General features: G+C 42.4%; 1 protein-coding gene across 3 annotated transcripts in view; it reads right to left on the bottom strand.

Annotated features, from left to right (window-relative positions):
- SMARCAL1 (SWI/SNF related, matrix associated, actin dependent regulator of chromatin, subfamily a like 1) overlaps positions 1 to 16,280 on the bottom strand; it is a 75,256-nt gene that overhangs the window by 50,949 nt on the left and 8,027 nt on the right. For all 3 annotated transcript variants that reach the window (XM_007501766.3, XM_007501768.3, XM_001367852.4), the window contains exon 5: positions 15,579 to 15,629. In XM_007501766.3, coding sequence (XP_007501828.2) covers positions 15,579 to 15,629 — 51 coding nt within the window. The remainder of the gene's footprint in view (positions 1 to 15,578; positions 15,630 to 16,280) is intronic.

Genomic DNA, 16,280 nt, shown 5'->3' on the forward strand with positions numbered 1-16,280 from the left:
TCCCCACCCCACCCCCAGGGAATCTAAGGTTCCCACCCCACCCCTTCTACCCCACCAAAACAAACAACTTAAAAAAAACCTTGGGGTCAGCTACGTAGCTCAATGGATTGAGAGCCAAGTCCAAAAAATGGGGCCCCACTTTCAAAGCTGGCCTCAGATATGTCCTGTGTGACCCTGGATAAGTCACTTAAGCCACATTGCCCAGTCCTTATTACTCTTCCACCTTGGAACCAAGACTCAGTATTCTAAGACAGAAGGTAAGGGATTTAAAAAAAAACTCTCCAAGTGAAAGCAGAAGAGTGAATGTGCAGAGAGACCTCCACCACCACCTGAGAGGGTGTTCGGCTTGAGACTTCTGGTGCTGAGAAGAAACCTTTGCTCTGTTCTGCCCATTTGCCTACACGTCTGCCCCAAATGTCCGTCTGTCTCCAGTGTAAACCTTAAAATTTCTTAGACTTGTGAATGTTGGAAATTTCACCATAGGAAGGTTTCATGCTTGTAAGGAATTTCATACTGATAGTGGGAACTCTATTGGAATGTGAACCCCATTGGCAAGGAAGGTTCCTCCTCCTCCCTTCTTAAGATTACTTTAGGACAGAAACCTTTTGCTGAACAATGGAAAGGGCTGCAGCATAGATCAAAATTTAATTATTCCAATCTCCACCCTACTCAGGGTAACAGGATTTAGGAAGGGCTGCAGCAAAGGATCAAGATTTAATTATTTGAGAATATGACCTTCAACAGACATGTGCAAAGCCACAGACCTCTGGGCGGTCCTGGGTTAAGCTAGAGCCACCATTGGCACACCAGCCCCCATGGGTCCCCTCCTGTCTGTCTGGCCCCCGGGCGTCCTCCCTCTGTGCATCCTTCTTAGTTCAGAGCCCACAGCCACGTGGCTGGCCCTGGCTCATCCTGTTCTTGTTTTACACTGTCCTTCCACCTGCATGGAGCCCACTCCCCACTTCCTGGGCAAATTCTCTTTAGGTAGAAACTCCTGCAAGTAGAGGTCTATGGAGCTGTCTGCTTCTATGAACCAAGAACGCTCTGTCTCTCCACTCACCGAGCTCCTCCTAAGGTCCTTGGCATCCCCAGAACCAGGGCCTTGAGGTTTGAAGAAGCCAGGCATTTCAGAACTTCGGCTCTGATGGCCCCCGGGCTTGGCCAATGACTCCCCAGATAGCCCACTCTTCAGGCTGAGTGCAGACACATCTCAAATCACACCCAATCCCCAGTCATCTTCTGGACAGCCTAGACACTGAGGGTGCACCTTCCCACCCAGTTCTGTTCTGGAATCACGTTCAAATCGCCTCTACATTGTTCCCTGAAGAGAGTCAGTCCTCTGCGGAGTCACTCAGCCTCCCAGGAAACTGGTGGGCCAAAGTGCCCCTCTCAGGCTGTCACTCTCCTGCAGGGTCCTCTCCTCCATTAGGATGGAAGCTCCTTGAGAGCAGGGAATATCTGTGCTGCTGCTGTGCTTTTATCCTCAGTACTCAGCAGGGGGACACACAGGGAAAAGCACTTCATAAAATGCTTTTTCTCATCCCTTCTCCACCCTTCCGTTTCCTGAATATAGATTATGAACTAAAAGGCTATGAAGACCACAGATACTTCTCTTTTTGTGTCATAGGAGGGGAAATACAGTCTAGAAAGACAGAGCCCCATCCTTGAGGAGCTTACAGAGCAAGAGATAACTACGATGGAGCAGGTGCCCACATGCCGAGCACCAAAAAGAATATCAGGAGGAAGGAAAAACTAAGTAAGAAGCACGTCTTTAAACATTTGAATGAGCTGCTCCATTTGCTTGAGTTTTGAAGGGTTAGACTAGTTCAGTTGCAGATAAGTAAGACACATTTATTTGGTTTGGTAGGATTAGAATTAGAAAGGAGGGAACCAACTGGGTGCAGCAGAAGAGTAGTTTAAAATGTGTTTGTGTTTGTGTTGTCCCCAAAGCCTTAAGCTTTAATAAGCATAGAGACCTATTTGTTTATGTCTGTGTGTATATATATATATATATAACATATATATATATATACACATATATATGTGTATATATGTATATATGTATATATGTACATGGAGAGAGAGGGAAAGAGGGGAAGAAGAGGAGGGCTGAGAGAGAGAGAGAGAAAGAGAGAAAGAGAGAGAGAGAGAGAGAGAGAGAGAGAGAGAGAGAGAGAGAGAGAGAGAGAGAGAGAGAGAGAGAGAGAGAGAGAGAGTTGAGGCAGATAGATGTCAAAAATCCTAGCTGACTCTAGAAGGCTACCTTCATATCTTCACTTAAAAAAAAGAATGTCACTGCTGTTCCCTTCCAGTTATCATCACTATGGTTAAGAGGCTTGAAAATAAACACATTTGGAGTCTGGAAGAAAATGCATGATTAGTTCATCACCTAAAGCTATTATTAGAAGAACCATCATTTTCCTTCCTGCCTTACCAATGAATCACTCAGAATTTTGGCTTTTGATTATGTCCTAAATCCCTATGCAGGGAGTGGGAAGAGGGTGAGAGTTACTGACCTATAGCAAGGAAAAAAAATCTACTGAGGTATACATGGAAATGAAAATATTATTGAGGTTTTATTCCAATTTTTGGGAGGCTACTGTTCCAAGATTCTCTTATTAAAAAGGAACATACCATTTTATTCAACAAACTCACTTAAAAAACTACTTCAATATCATATTATGAAGAGAAAGAAGAAGAAAGAGGAAGGAAAAGAGACAATAGAAGGGGAAAGAGAAGGCCCAACCAATGGTAAAGAGACAAGGGAAGGGGAAGGGAGGAGCATAAAAGAGAAAGAGGCTTGGGATGGTCTAAGTCCTGGTAAGCTCTCTAGAATTGCAGAATTTCAGAGCTCAAAGAGCCAAGGGAATACAAGGGAGGCAGTGTGGCTTCCTGGATTAAGAACCAGCCTTGGGATGAATCTAGAAAAATATGGAAAGATTCTGTGAGCTGATGCAAGGGGAAGTGAGCAGAACCAGGAGAACAATGGATACGGTAACAGAAATACTATGCGATGATTCGCTGGGAAGGACTAAATCATTATCAGCAAAGCAAGTCTCCAAGACAACCACAACAGACTAACGATGAAAATACTAACCACAGTCAAAGAAGGAATTGTTGGAGCTGGAGTGCAGATCAAAGTATGCCATCTTCCACCGCACTTCCTTCATGAGATTTCTATTGTATAAGTGATATATGATTTCTATCATGATATGAGCAATATGGAAATATGTATTACATGAAAATACAGGTATAACCCACATCAGTTGGTTCCAAGGCAGAAAGCAAGGGCTTAAAAATAATAATAATAAAGAAGAACCAATCTTGAAACCTGGAAAACCTAGGTTTAAGTCCTTCACTTGATACATACTGGCTGTGACCCTCAGTAAATCACTTAATTTCTCTTTTAAAAAAAAAAATATTTTAACCCTTGCCTTTTGTCTTAGAATCAATGTCTAGGTTCCAAGGCAGAAGAGCTATAAGGGCTAGGCAATGGGGGTTAAGTGATTTGCTCAGGGTCACAGAGCTAAGAAATATCTGAGGCCAGATTTGAACCAAGAACTACCATCTCTGGGCCTGGCTCCCAGTCTGCTGAACCACCCAGCAGACCCCAATCACTTAACTTCTCAGGGCTCTAAGCACCTTTCAGAGGCTATAAATTAAAGGGAAGAGGCTAACTGCAATGGTAGAAGGAGTTTTCTCACCAGGGAGCTAAGTATTTGTAGTAGTGAAATCACAAGTTCCATTCCAGTTTCTATCTCTAATACATACGTGTGTGTGTGCCCTCATCCAGCTTTTCCACTTGGGGTAAGAAGTTCTTCCTTCTACCAAATAAAAATGTACCTAATGTGCCCCCTTTGCAACTTCCAATCACTGTTTCCAGACTTGTCTTCTGGGACCATCTTTCTCCTATGTTGGTCTTTAGAGAACATGAAAACAGCCATCCCACCCCTATCCTCACCCCCTTTAACTGCTGTTTCCATGCTGTGACTTTCCTTGACCCAACCCCACTCTGTATTTTCTCCAGAACATCTGCAACATCCTTTTAAAAATGCAACACTTCAGTAGCCTCACGGGCTGAGATGGACCATTTCACCTTATTCCTGGTACTTACCTCTCTGAATACAATCCCAGGTTGTATGAGTTTTTTTCTTGCTACCAGATCACACTGTTGACTTATATTGAATTTTCAGTCCCTTAAAACTTCCAGATTTTTTTCAGACTAACTACTGCTTAGCCATGCCTCCCCCATATGGTACTTAGTAAATCCATTTTTTCAGCCCACACATAAGTCATTACATTGTTCCCCACTGAATTCCATCATATTAAATTTGGCTCCATCTTCTAGCCCATCAAGATCTATTTAGATCCTGGCCATATCATCCAAGGTACCTTGCTGTCCTTTGCAGCTTGGTGTCATTTGCAAATCTGTTAAGCATGCCACCATGTCATCAATCCCAATGTTAAGAGAGTACAAAGCTAACAGCCATTTCCATAAAGATAAGTGGTCAAATGACAGGGACAAATAGTTTTCAAAGGAAGAATTATGAAGTATTCAAAACCACCTGAAAGAATGCTCTGAATCATTAATAAGAGAATTGCAAATCAAAATAACCCTGAGGCTTCACTTCATTCCAAACTGGCAAAGATGACAAAAATGACAATAGTCATTGTTGGAAGGGTGGTGGGATAATGGGGACATTTATTTACTACACTGTTGGTGGAGCTGTAAAGTGGTGCAACCATTTTGGAAATCAATTTGGAATTATGCCAATAAAGTGACTAAAATGTCCATGCCATTTATACCAGAAATTCCATTACTGGGCTTATAAGACAAGGAAGCCATTCATAAGAAAGGAGTCCCTATGTAGAGCAAACTACTTAAAGCAATGCTTGTAGTGACAGCAAAAAATCATAAATCAAGTAGATGCTCATTAAGTGGGAAATGGCTAAATAAAGTGTGGCATGTGAATATAATGGAATATTATAGAGCTGTAAGAAATGATGAATTTGATAATATAGAGAAGCATGGGACGATCTAGATGAATTGATACAGAGTGAAGAAAGCAGAATAAAGAAAATATAAACAATGACTACCATAATGTAAATTAAAAGAATAACCATATACATAAAAATCAAAGTGAATGCAGCAAAATTATAAAGATCAAGCATGACTTGAAGATGAGATATGAGAAGACACCCCCAATTCACCCCTTCTTTAAAGGTGGGAGAACTACAAGTATTACACATTATATATATATATATACACACACACACACATACATACACATATATTTTCAGACTTTTTCAATAAATTGATCAGTTGTTCTCATTTTCTTTCCTTTCTTTATTTTGAATCTTAAAAATACTATTTGGTCAAGGATATAAATAGGTAGTTTTCAATATAAAAATCAAAACCATCAATATGAAAAATATTCTAAATCCCTCCTGATTAGAGAAATACAAATCAAAACAATTCTGAGGTACCACCTTATACCTGGCAGATTGGCCAATATGACAGTAAAGAAAAATAATAAATGATGGAAGGGATGTGGCAAAATTGGGACACTAATGCATTGCTGGTGTGAATTGATCAAATCATTCTGGAAGGCAATTTGGAATTATGCTCAAAGGGCTTTAAAAGACCGCATGTCCTTTGATCTACCAATATTGCCATTAGGGTTTTACCCCAAAGAGATTTTTTAAAAAAGGGAGAGGATCTATTTATACATAAATATTTATAGCTGAGCTTTTTGAGGTGGCAAAAAAATTGGAAAATGAGGAGATGTCCCTTGATTGGGGAATGGCTAAACAAACTGTGGTATATGCTGGTGATGGAATACTACTGTGCTATCAGGAATGATGAACTGTTTGATTTCTAAAAGAATGGGAAAGATCTCCATGAATTGATACAGAGTGAAATGAGCAGAACCAGGGGAACATTGTAAACAATGTAAAAATTTTTTACATTGTAAAAAAATGTAACTGAAACATTGTGGGATGAGCAACTGTGATTGACTTTGCTACTAATAGCAATGCAATGACCCAGGACAATTCTGAGGGACTTATGAGAAAGAATGCTATCCACATCCAGAGAAAGAACTGTGGGAGTAGAAACACAGAAGACAACATATGAGTTATCACTTGTTTATATGGGTATATGATTTGGGGCTTTGGTTTTAAAAGAATATTATAAAAATGAATAATATGGAAATGAGTTTTGAATGAAAATACATGAATAACCCAGTGGAATTGCTTGTTAGTTCCAGGACTAGGGAGAGAAGATGGGAGGGAGACAATAAGACTCACGTAACCAAAGGAAAAAATTAAAAATTAAACTAAAAAAATACTATTGTCATATGGGATGTCACCCTGGGAAGGGAAAACCATAATCATGTAAAAAAGATTATCAATAAAAACTAATTAAAAAAAATAACAGGGCAAGGCCAGGCACAAACTCCTTGGGCATTGCACTGGAATTCCCCACTCAAGATGATACTGAACCATTGGTGAAGACTCTATGGTTCTGTCCATTCAACAATGATTTCAATCCAAGTACTTGTACCATCATCCAGCTCTCTGTGCTCTGTCTTTTCCACAAAAATGGAATGACAAAATTTGGCAAATGTTTAACAAAAATACAAGTTAAAATAAAAACACAGCATTTCCCTGATCTAAGAGTTGAGTATACTTTCAAAGAAAGAAATAACTTCAGTGTGCCATTACACATCTTTGAAGAATGCCAGCTTTATGTTGGCATCATTCTATTTCCCGTTCCTAGACATTCACTAGCCATTCTTTAAGAATGTATTCCAGAGGCAGCTGGCTGGCTTAGTGGATTGAGAGCCAGGCCTACAGAAAGGAGGTCCTGGGTTCAATTCTGACCTCAAGCCACTTTCTAGCTTTGTGACCCTGGGCAAGTTAGGGTCACAACCCCCATTGCCTGGCCCTTACTGCTCTTCTACCTTGGAACCAATATTTAGTATTGATTCTAAGGTGCAAGATAAAAGGTTAAAAAAAGAGGACTATATTTCGTTTGCCAGAAATTGAAGCTAATTTCATTGGCCTAGAATCTGCAGAATCCATTCACTTTCATCTTTGAAAATCATGAAATCTGTGGGCAGTTGGGTAGCTCAGTGAATTGAGAGCCAGGCCCAGAGACAGGAGGTCCTGGGATCAAATCTGGTCTCAGACACTTCCTAGCTGTGTGACCCTGGGCAAGTCACTTAACCCCCAGTGTCTTACCACTCTTCTGCCTTGGAACCAATACATAGTATTGATTCTAAGGCAAAAGGTAAGGTGTTTTTGTTTTGTTTTGTTTTGTTTTAAATCATGAAATCTGCCCTTTTATAGTCCTGTGGCACCTCCTCTTCTCCACTGTCTTCCAAGTATCACTGATATTGGTTCAGCAATTACATGTCCTAGTTCCTTCAGATCCTTAAACTCATTAAGGGGAGTTCAGCACTCTTATGATCTACAATGAGAAGGGTAGGTTGGACTTGCATTTTTTTCTCATTTATTCCCCTTTTTATTTTTCGTTATAAGAGATGGCTCATAATAAAGAATTAAAGTGAAGAGAGAGGTAAATATTAAAAGCATAAAGTTGATATAGAAAATGAAAAGATAGCAATATTTTTAAAACAATAGAATAGCATTTCCCTTAGTTGGTTCATCCAACTTTTGGAAGGTGAAATTTTGATGAAGGTAAGGCAAGAAATAATCAGCTGCTCTGCTTTAGAAGAGAAAAATTTCCATGAAAGGTTCAGATAATTGAAGGCTCACATGACAGTTGTATCATACCTCATTGCTAGGCTTGTGATTTCTTTCCTGAACTCCTCATCTAGTTCCTATTTCTGTTCGGGTGGTCTGTGGTACATGCCTAAGACAAAAATCACCTCTGTTAAGATCACCTCTGCTTCTTCCTCCATTCAGCATTATCCCAAGGCTTTTCTCTGGTTCTCTGACCTTGTCACCGATTTTCTAAATCTCTGCTACCCCTGCATACTCGCTCCTTCCTTTCACCCTTGCCATATCCATACTCAGATCCATACATCCATCTATGTCTATCGACCTACCTCTACCTTTCTCTCACTTTCTCTCTCTGTCTGTCTCTCTTTCCCTCTATCTATCTCCAACCATTAGAGACAAACTCCGATGATGGGGTTCATTCTACCAAATCTCAGAGATAACTAAAGGCTTCCTTGTGATAGACTCTCAAGGTCAAGGCTCCTTACCTGGGAAGTCATGAACTTATTTTTCCCCTACTTTGATTACTACGCTTCAATGGAATTAGTTTCTTCTGTAATTCTAGGAATTTCACTTTATGCCTTTAAGAACATGATTCTGAGGAGGGGTCTTGGAGCTTCAAGGGATCTACAGCATACCAAAAAGCTTCAGAAGCCCTGCTCTGGTTCATCTTCTTGAGGATCACAAAGTTAGAGTTAGAAAAGGGCTCAGAGGCCATTGGGTCTAACTCCCTCATTTTATAATTGGGGAAACTGAGGCTCGGAGAAGTGACATGCACTTAGTAGCACAGTGCTGGGCACACAGTGGGTACTAAATAAATGTGTATCTCTTCCTTCCTTGTCCACGGTCACACATGAAGTGAGAAAAGCAAGACTTGATCAGTATTTTTTCCCCTCTACCATGCTTGTTACTTATATATTATGCCCCAAAACTGTTGGCACAGTTTAAAGCTCTATAGTGATGTCATAGTACCCAGAGGGCTGGGCCTGGAGTCACAAAGTCCCAAGTTCAAATATGACCTCAGACACATCCTATAGCTGTGTGACCCTGGGCAAGTCACTTAAATTTATTTGTCTCATTTTCCTCAACAGTAAAATGGGGATAATGATAGCTAATTCCTAGGGTGGTTTTTCCTGCTAGTGGCTGGAAATCCTTCCCTCCAACACTTACTAATTGAAGAGACTAATTGAAAAGAAACCTAAGAAAAGGCATTTTGGATCTCTGTCAAATTTTACCTCAGTTCCTGTTGCCCTGGGTCTGAACTGTGGCCAAGGGGCCAAACCAAGGGTCAGTCAACCTGACTATCTCTCAGGGGGATCAGGCTGCCAAAGCCTGAGTTCCCTCCAAACTCGAGGAGGGAGGAAAAATGTGGATAACCCTCAGGAGAAAGTCTTAACCAGACCTCTCTCTTCAGCTTCTCAAAACAGAGACCAACAGCACTTCAGAAGGAACCTTCTGGCTTCTTAAGATTCCGGCCTCCTGGGGCCCCTCCCCTGACAAGGAGAAAGATCCAGCCTGGCACTTTTCTTAAGTGCCAGCCTCTGTCACACTCCCTAGTGGCTTAAAACCACATGAAGACTTTTGGGGCAACCTCTGCTTCCCATGTGTAGACAGGCACTTGTGGCCGGGGGTGTCCATCAGTTACTCTCCTTTCTACATCATAGGGACTGCCCAGACACCCGCTTTCTTCCTCCCTGCTTTTCAGCTTGAAGCCCTTTTGAGGAGATATGGAAGCCTCCATGCAAATATATTCTTAGCAGTCCTTGGTCAAGGACGTCCTATTGCTTCCCAGGAGCCTGGCATTCCTCTATTTTAAGCTGTATTTGAGAAATCCGGATCCTATTTTCTGATGCCACCTTCTTAAATAATGGTTCCTTCCCCACGTTTGCTCTTTCCTCGGGAATCCTTTGCCCCTGTTGGGCGGCAGGCACAGAAAACCTAGCAGCCCTGGGGTCCTGAGCTTCTTGCCGAGGATTCTGTCATCTTTACTGCTGCTGTGTGGCTTCCTTTTGGCAAGATCAGATGGGAGCACATGAATCAGCAGAAGGGAGTCTGAGCACTGGCTGGCCTGGGGAAGTTCTCTGTCATGTCTAGGATACATGCTCCAGGAAAACAGCATTGTTCTTATCGAAGCAATCCTGCTGCCCTTTGGCAGGGAGCTGCCCATCACCCCTGGCTCCTTCCTCTTCTTCCTCTGACACTAGCCCCATCATCTCTCCCAAGAAGCAATCACAGGTCTTCTTTTTTCCTTTTTTAAGCCCTTACCATGTTAGAATCAATAGTATGCGTTGGTTCCAAGGCAGAAGAGTGAATAAGGACTAGGCAATGGCGGTTAAGTGACTTGCCAAGGGTCACAAAGCTAGGAAGTGTCTAAGGCCAGTGTTGAACGCAGGACCTCTCATCCATGGGCCTGGTCCTCCATCCAATGAGCCACCAGCTGACTCTAACAGGTCTTCTTTATCATTCCTCAGAGTATGAGTACCTGCTTTCTCCTCAAAGAACCAAATTCTCTCCTCTCCAGAATGAATTTCAAATTTGTTTTTTAGCTTAAATGCCTCCTCTGTGTGACATTCATCTACTCTCAGGCTTCTTGAGAGGGGTCAAGATTCCTCTCTGCCATTTCAGATTCCCTTGTGTTTACCTTTCCCTCCTGAATTCCCACCTCCAGCTCATCTCCCTTGAGCTGTGTGAGTCTCAGAAATCATCACTGATCAGTTCCATCTTTGAATGCAGCTAATCAGCTGGTTAATTGCTGTTCACAACTCTTAGACTGTTATTTATTCTTAAAAATCTTCAGGATTTCCTAAATATTGCCTGAAAGAAGGCAGGGTGGGACAGAGGGGTCAAGATTATTCCCTGGATTGCAACTGATAATATTACCTAAAAAGTACAGAGTATTGGAAAAAGTGTTGAACTTAGAGGCAAAAGATAGCTTGGTTCAAATCCCACCATTGCCACTTAAAAGCTGTGTGACTACCATTTAATCTCTCTGAAACTCAGTTTCCTCATTTGCAAAATACAATACTATTTATATATAATACCTACTCCACAGGGTTTCTGTCAGGATCAAATGAGAGTATATAAATATTAGAACAGGAAGATTCAATGAAAAGAATGTTGGATTTGGTATCTGAGGACCTGGGTTCCAATCCCAGCACTGTCATTTACTAACTTTGGAAAAGTTATTTCTCCACATTAGGTCTCAGTTTCCTCATCTGTAAAATAGGGGGGATTCAACTAAAGCAGTAGTGTCAAACTCAAATAGCTCTGTAGGCTGCACATTGGCCCAGGAAATCATGGAGTAACATTATCCATGTTGTATTGTATTTTTATTAATTTTGTTTAAAATTTCCCATTTATGTTTTAATCAGGTTCAGCAGCTTTGAACCTCTAAGGGTCCTTCCTCTAGATCAGGATCTGGCAAATCAAGACTACTTAAGAGTATATAAACCACTTTGCTTTCTTATATAAACATATTATCATTATCATCATCATCATTATTAAATCAAAGCAGAAAAATCAGATGTTCCTTATACAATGTAACATCTTAAATTTGCTGTTTTGAATTCTCTAGGCTAGTTTTCTCTTCTCTTCTCTACAATCCTCTTTTCTTTCACTCTTCTAGAACAAGTCAGACAAAAAGAAAAATTCCTTCATATCAAACACCAAATAGACCCCCTTTCTGAGTATTAAAGCGAATATGGAGGGCTGACCATCTATTGCCATCTTAAATTGGTTTGCATTTCCAACTTACTTAAGCTCTTTTATAAAGAAATCAACACATATTTCTGTTCTCAATGAAACAACAAGCTCCAGTTACTCCTGGAAGCAGAACCCATACACCAAATTCACTGTGATGTGAAATGGGCAAAGCTGAAGGCATTTATGTAAGAGTCCATCCATCTTGATGTAGAAATGCACTTTACACCTCCAAATTAAATCGGAGCATGCTGGTTTCTATATACTTCAAGAGACCGGGCACTCCATGTGCCTTCAGAAACAATTTTCATTTTAAGCCTGGTGATCTCCAGCACTCAAATAGCAGGTGAAAATCAAAGGCCGGATTGATGGTCTGTCCAGCTTGAAAGGCAGCGTTTCATAAGCATCAGTTTTTGGCATCCTTTTCGGAAGACCTTTCAGAACACTCCTGCCACCCAGCTCTCTTCAGGCATCCTCTCCCCAAGTCCCGAGGCACCCTCTTTCCTAGCCTGTTGACTCCTCTCTGGTGTCCTTTCCCTGGTGCTGGGACATGGGGAGGGTGAGCGCTCTGGCAAATGGGAATCATTCAAGGATCATTACTGTGAAAGAGCTCCATGCCAGAGCAGGACACGTAGCCCAGGGCCGATTCCCTCAGAAGTCAGAGAAGAGGCACACGTCCTCCCAAGGCAATCTGGCGTAGAGAGCATCAGTATCGGCCTCAGCAGGAGGAAATCCTATCCTGTCATGGTTTTAGGGTCTTTATTTTCATGTACTGGCATATACCTGCCTTGGCTGGCAGAGTTTAATGTCTTTTTGCTATTATTCAAAGGACTGTGACTCAAGAGCAGAAGATAGCAAATGATGGCCTGGGGGCTAAGTATGGTCTGCTACTTGTTTCTGTATGGCCAGCAAGTTAAGTAGAGTCATTTATAATTTTTATAATAAAAAAAACAAACTCTTACCTTCTGTCTTAGAATTGATACAAGTACAGGTTCCAAAGCAGAAGAGTGGTAGGGGCTAGGGTCACCTGGGGAGGATGTATCTGAGACCAGAATTGAACTCAGGACCCTCCATCTCTAGACCTGGCTCCCTCTATTCACTGAACCACCTAGTTGCCCCTTTCTTACCTTTGTTTTTAACACAGTAAAACTTTATTTTATAATGTTAAAGGGGAGCAGCTAGCGAGTTCCATTAAACCCCCATTGCCTAGCCCTTACCGCTCTTCTGCCTTAAGTGCCAATACAAAGTATTGATTCTAAGCATTATAAAAACCAAAACCAGAAATATAAAAGCCATTTTAGCTTATGGGCCATACAAAAACGGGCCTCTAAACAATGTTGTTTTGCCAATTCTGATCTAGAGGAGAGACCCTTAGACATCTTGTTCAGAACTGCTGGGTCTGATTAAAGCATAATGGGAAATTTTAAACAAAATAAATAAAAATCCAACACATATAATATTAATCTCTGATTTTCTAGGCCAAAATACAGCATACAGGGATCCATTTCTATTTGAGTTTGACACTATACTCAGTTGAATTTCCCTGCTGTACAGAGCAGGAAACTGAGGCCTAAAGATGTGAAACAACTTTCCCAAAGTCATGGAGATAGTCAATGCCAGTGTTGGAACTGGAACCCAGGTCCTCGGCCATCGAATCCAGCATTCTTTTCATTGTATCCTCCTGCTCTAATGAATTGTTGTGTGCAAGGACTTACTAGTAGGGAGTCAGTACCCCAAGCAGTCCTCGCACACAATGATTCCCAGAGAGGGAGGTGCAGGAGTAGGACAGAAGGACTCAAGGCTTCTACATGGCAGGAGCCCAGGAGGTCGCCTGGAACTTTCTCTGGGCACCGCCAAAGTCCATTTCCGGCCTCCCTGCACTCCACCTTCTTTCACAAGTGCCAGAGGAGACCCCCAGGCCTGGGGAGGGAGAGGGTCTAGCACGGGCTCTGCCTCTAACCCGCCTCCTCAGGAAGGATCAGTCGTCTTCTGTCTGCTGGGGGGATGGCCAAGATCCCTTTAAGAAAACATTTCCCCTTCTTTAAAGGCAGAAAGGGCCAAGAGGGCAGAACTCCTCGGCTCTTTCCAGTCCAAGAGAAACCATTCCTCTTCCACTCCAATTGCCCTTGGCGAAGACCTCCACAGACGTCCCAGCAGCTGCGGCGGGGCAGTGACCGTTCTACAGAGAGCAGGTCTGCTTCTGGGCCCTCAATATTTTAGATCCTGTTCCTTTGAGGGGTCTCAGGGGCGTTTCTCTGACCTCCCTGGGAGGTATGGGGCAGAGGAGGGGAGGCTCAGAGGACTCCCTGAAGAGTGCTCTGAGAGAAGCCCCATTTTCAGCATCTTCTCTCTCAAGCTCCGGATCCCCCGTGGGAGTCATGCCCACTGACCAGCCGGATGCTAACAAAGGACTTCCTCCAGGCATCATTGGGGCTGTGGGTGGAATCTTAAGTACCAGGGACGGGCGGAAGGTTAAAGTGATGACTGGTGACAATTATAAGGTGACTCACATTCAGGAACTTGCTGGGTTACAAAACACTTTTATGTGTATCATCCCAACTGAGAGGTAGCTGGAACAAGGATTAATATTCCCATTTTATAGCTGAAAAGCAGGAGGGCTAGCGGGGTTCAAGAACATGCTCAAGGTCCCAGAGCTAAGTTAGGGGTGGAGAGGATTCCTTTTTTTGATGAAATGGGAAATGGCAAGTTTTGGGACTGGATGCTCAGGGAAAGGAACAGGTTTGACCAAGCTCCCTTCTTAGAGACAAAATCAGCCCTGGTTCCTATAGCCACATGGGGCAAATACCAAAATAAGGGCAGTGTAAATGACTAACTCTCCTGGGAGTTAGTGCCCTTTGCATCAGGAGCACCAATATTCTATCGTCCCTGGCCTGGTTGACTCCATATATGTCCACCAAGATGGCCAGGGTCCCTGGGTGCAAATAATCCATCTGGTTCCCTTTTCAGCATATTGTAAGCAATCTAAGAACCTAAAATCTGGGAGCGTCTCCAAAAGCTCACTTGGGAAAATCCTTCACAGAAGGAGATGCCACAACCTTTCTTGGCCAACTGATAATAATAACAACAGTTTAATAGAATTATCACTAGATTCAGAGCGAGAAGGGGTCTTAAGAGAGAGTCCAAACCCCTCATCTGACAAATGAAGAAACTGAGGCCCAGGGAACTTAAGGGACTTGCTCAAGGTCACACATAGAGGAATAGTGACTGAAATTTGAGCTTTGAAGACTTACATGTTTCTTATAAAAACCAAAGAGGTGGTGCAAATATTTTTAATTTCATTTTACAGATAAGGAAACTGAGGTTCAGAGGGAGAAGGACGCTTGCTTATGGTCCCATAGCTTGAAAGGAATAGAGCTGGTAACCCACTCGGGTTCTCTAACATCAAACACAAAGCCTTTCCCACCAACATCATAGCCTTACTGTTGCAGCATAAGGCAGATAGGCCCAAGCCCAGCCACTGGTGCACAGAGTGAAAGTGTTTAAACTTCTTTGACAGCCAAGAGGACTGCCCAGCTTGCCTTGATAATCTTACAACTGCCCATGATCCCTACAGAGGAAAAGACCTCTCTTTCCTTTTGTTTTGTTGTTATTCAGTCATTAAAGTCATGTCTGACTCTCCATGACCCCAGAGGGGTTTTCTTGCCAAAGATACCCGAGTGGGTTTGCCATTCCCTTCTCCAGTTCATTTTACAAAGGAGGAAACTGAGGCAAACAGGGTTTGGTGACTTGCCCAGCATCACACAGCTAGTGAATGTGTGAAGCTGGATTTGAACTTGGGGAGATGAGTCTTCCTGACTTCAGGGCCTATACTCTATCCTAGTCACGACTATAAATAAGGTCTAGGATGAAGTCCACAGTATGGCTACTCTCTCCCTGATGACCTTGATGTCTCTCAGTCTGTTTGGAGTAGAGGACCTCTGAGGTCCCTTCCCACTTTAAATTCATGATCAAAGAAGAAAGCTGCCCCAGCTTCACCACACTCCATGCCTCCACCCTCAGTACCCAGTGTCCTCCGCTAAGAAAGTCACGGTGTGAGGGTAAAGACAGACAAATTAAACAAACAAACCCAACTATGGCACAGCAATGTTAAGTAAGCCACACGGGCATCTTACTTAGTCTTTTGTGATCTTTCAAATGGAAATTCCACTTTCTGGTCTTCATATCTGCAAAGGAAAAAGGAGAAGCAAATGTCAAGGCTTCCCTGCCTCCAAGCTCTCCCAACCCAATCCAGATGCCCCCAAAGGCTAACGATGGTCCCCAAATGTTAGGGGGGATGGAGGTCCCAGGGGTTGATTATCTCAAAGAACCTCATGAGGCCCCCAAGGAATCTCAGGCTCCACAAGCAGAGCCATCTGAGCTACAACTAATTGATCTTGGTCCTGGACCTGACTGGTCCTTAACGGTAAAACAAAGGTCGGTCATTAGAAGATCAAAAGAAAAACCTCCTCAAAACAAAACAGTGGCTGTGGATTGCTGCAGTGAATGGCAAGAAGGAAAGGAATGGCACATTGAATGAATGCCCACTGTTAGGTGCAAAAGTCCAAAGTCCAAAAAATAGTCTTTGTAAATATGAAATACAGGGAGGACTGTTAATTTCACCAAAGATCTATTGAGTACCTATTATATTCAAAGAACGGCACAAGGTGCCACACTGTCTATTTTCAGCAATTCTAAGGCACACAAAAAATAGCAATCAGTGTAAATAGCATAATTTCAAACACAAAGACAATGATATGGGAAGATGATTCATATTTACCTTTCAATGATAAACAAAAAATAAAACCAAACCCACAACTGAGCTGGGACCATTGAAT

The sequence above is a fragment of the Monodelphis domestica genome, chromosome 8, assembly GCF_027887165.1.
Source record: "Monodelphis domestica isolate mMonDom1 chromosome 8, mMonDom1.pri, whole genome shotgun sequence".
NCBI lineage: Eukaryota > Metazoa > Chordata > Mammalia > Didelphimorphia > Didelphidae > Monodelphis > Monodelphis domestica.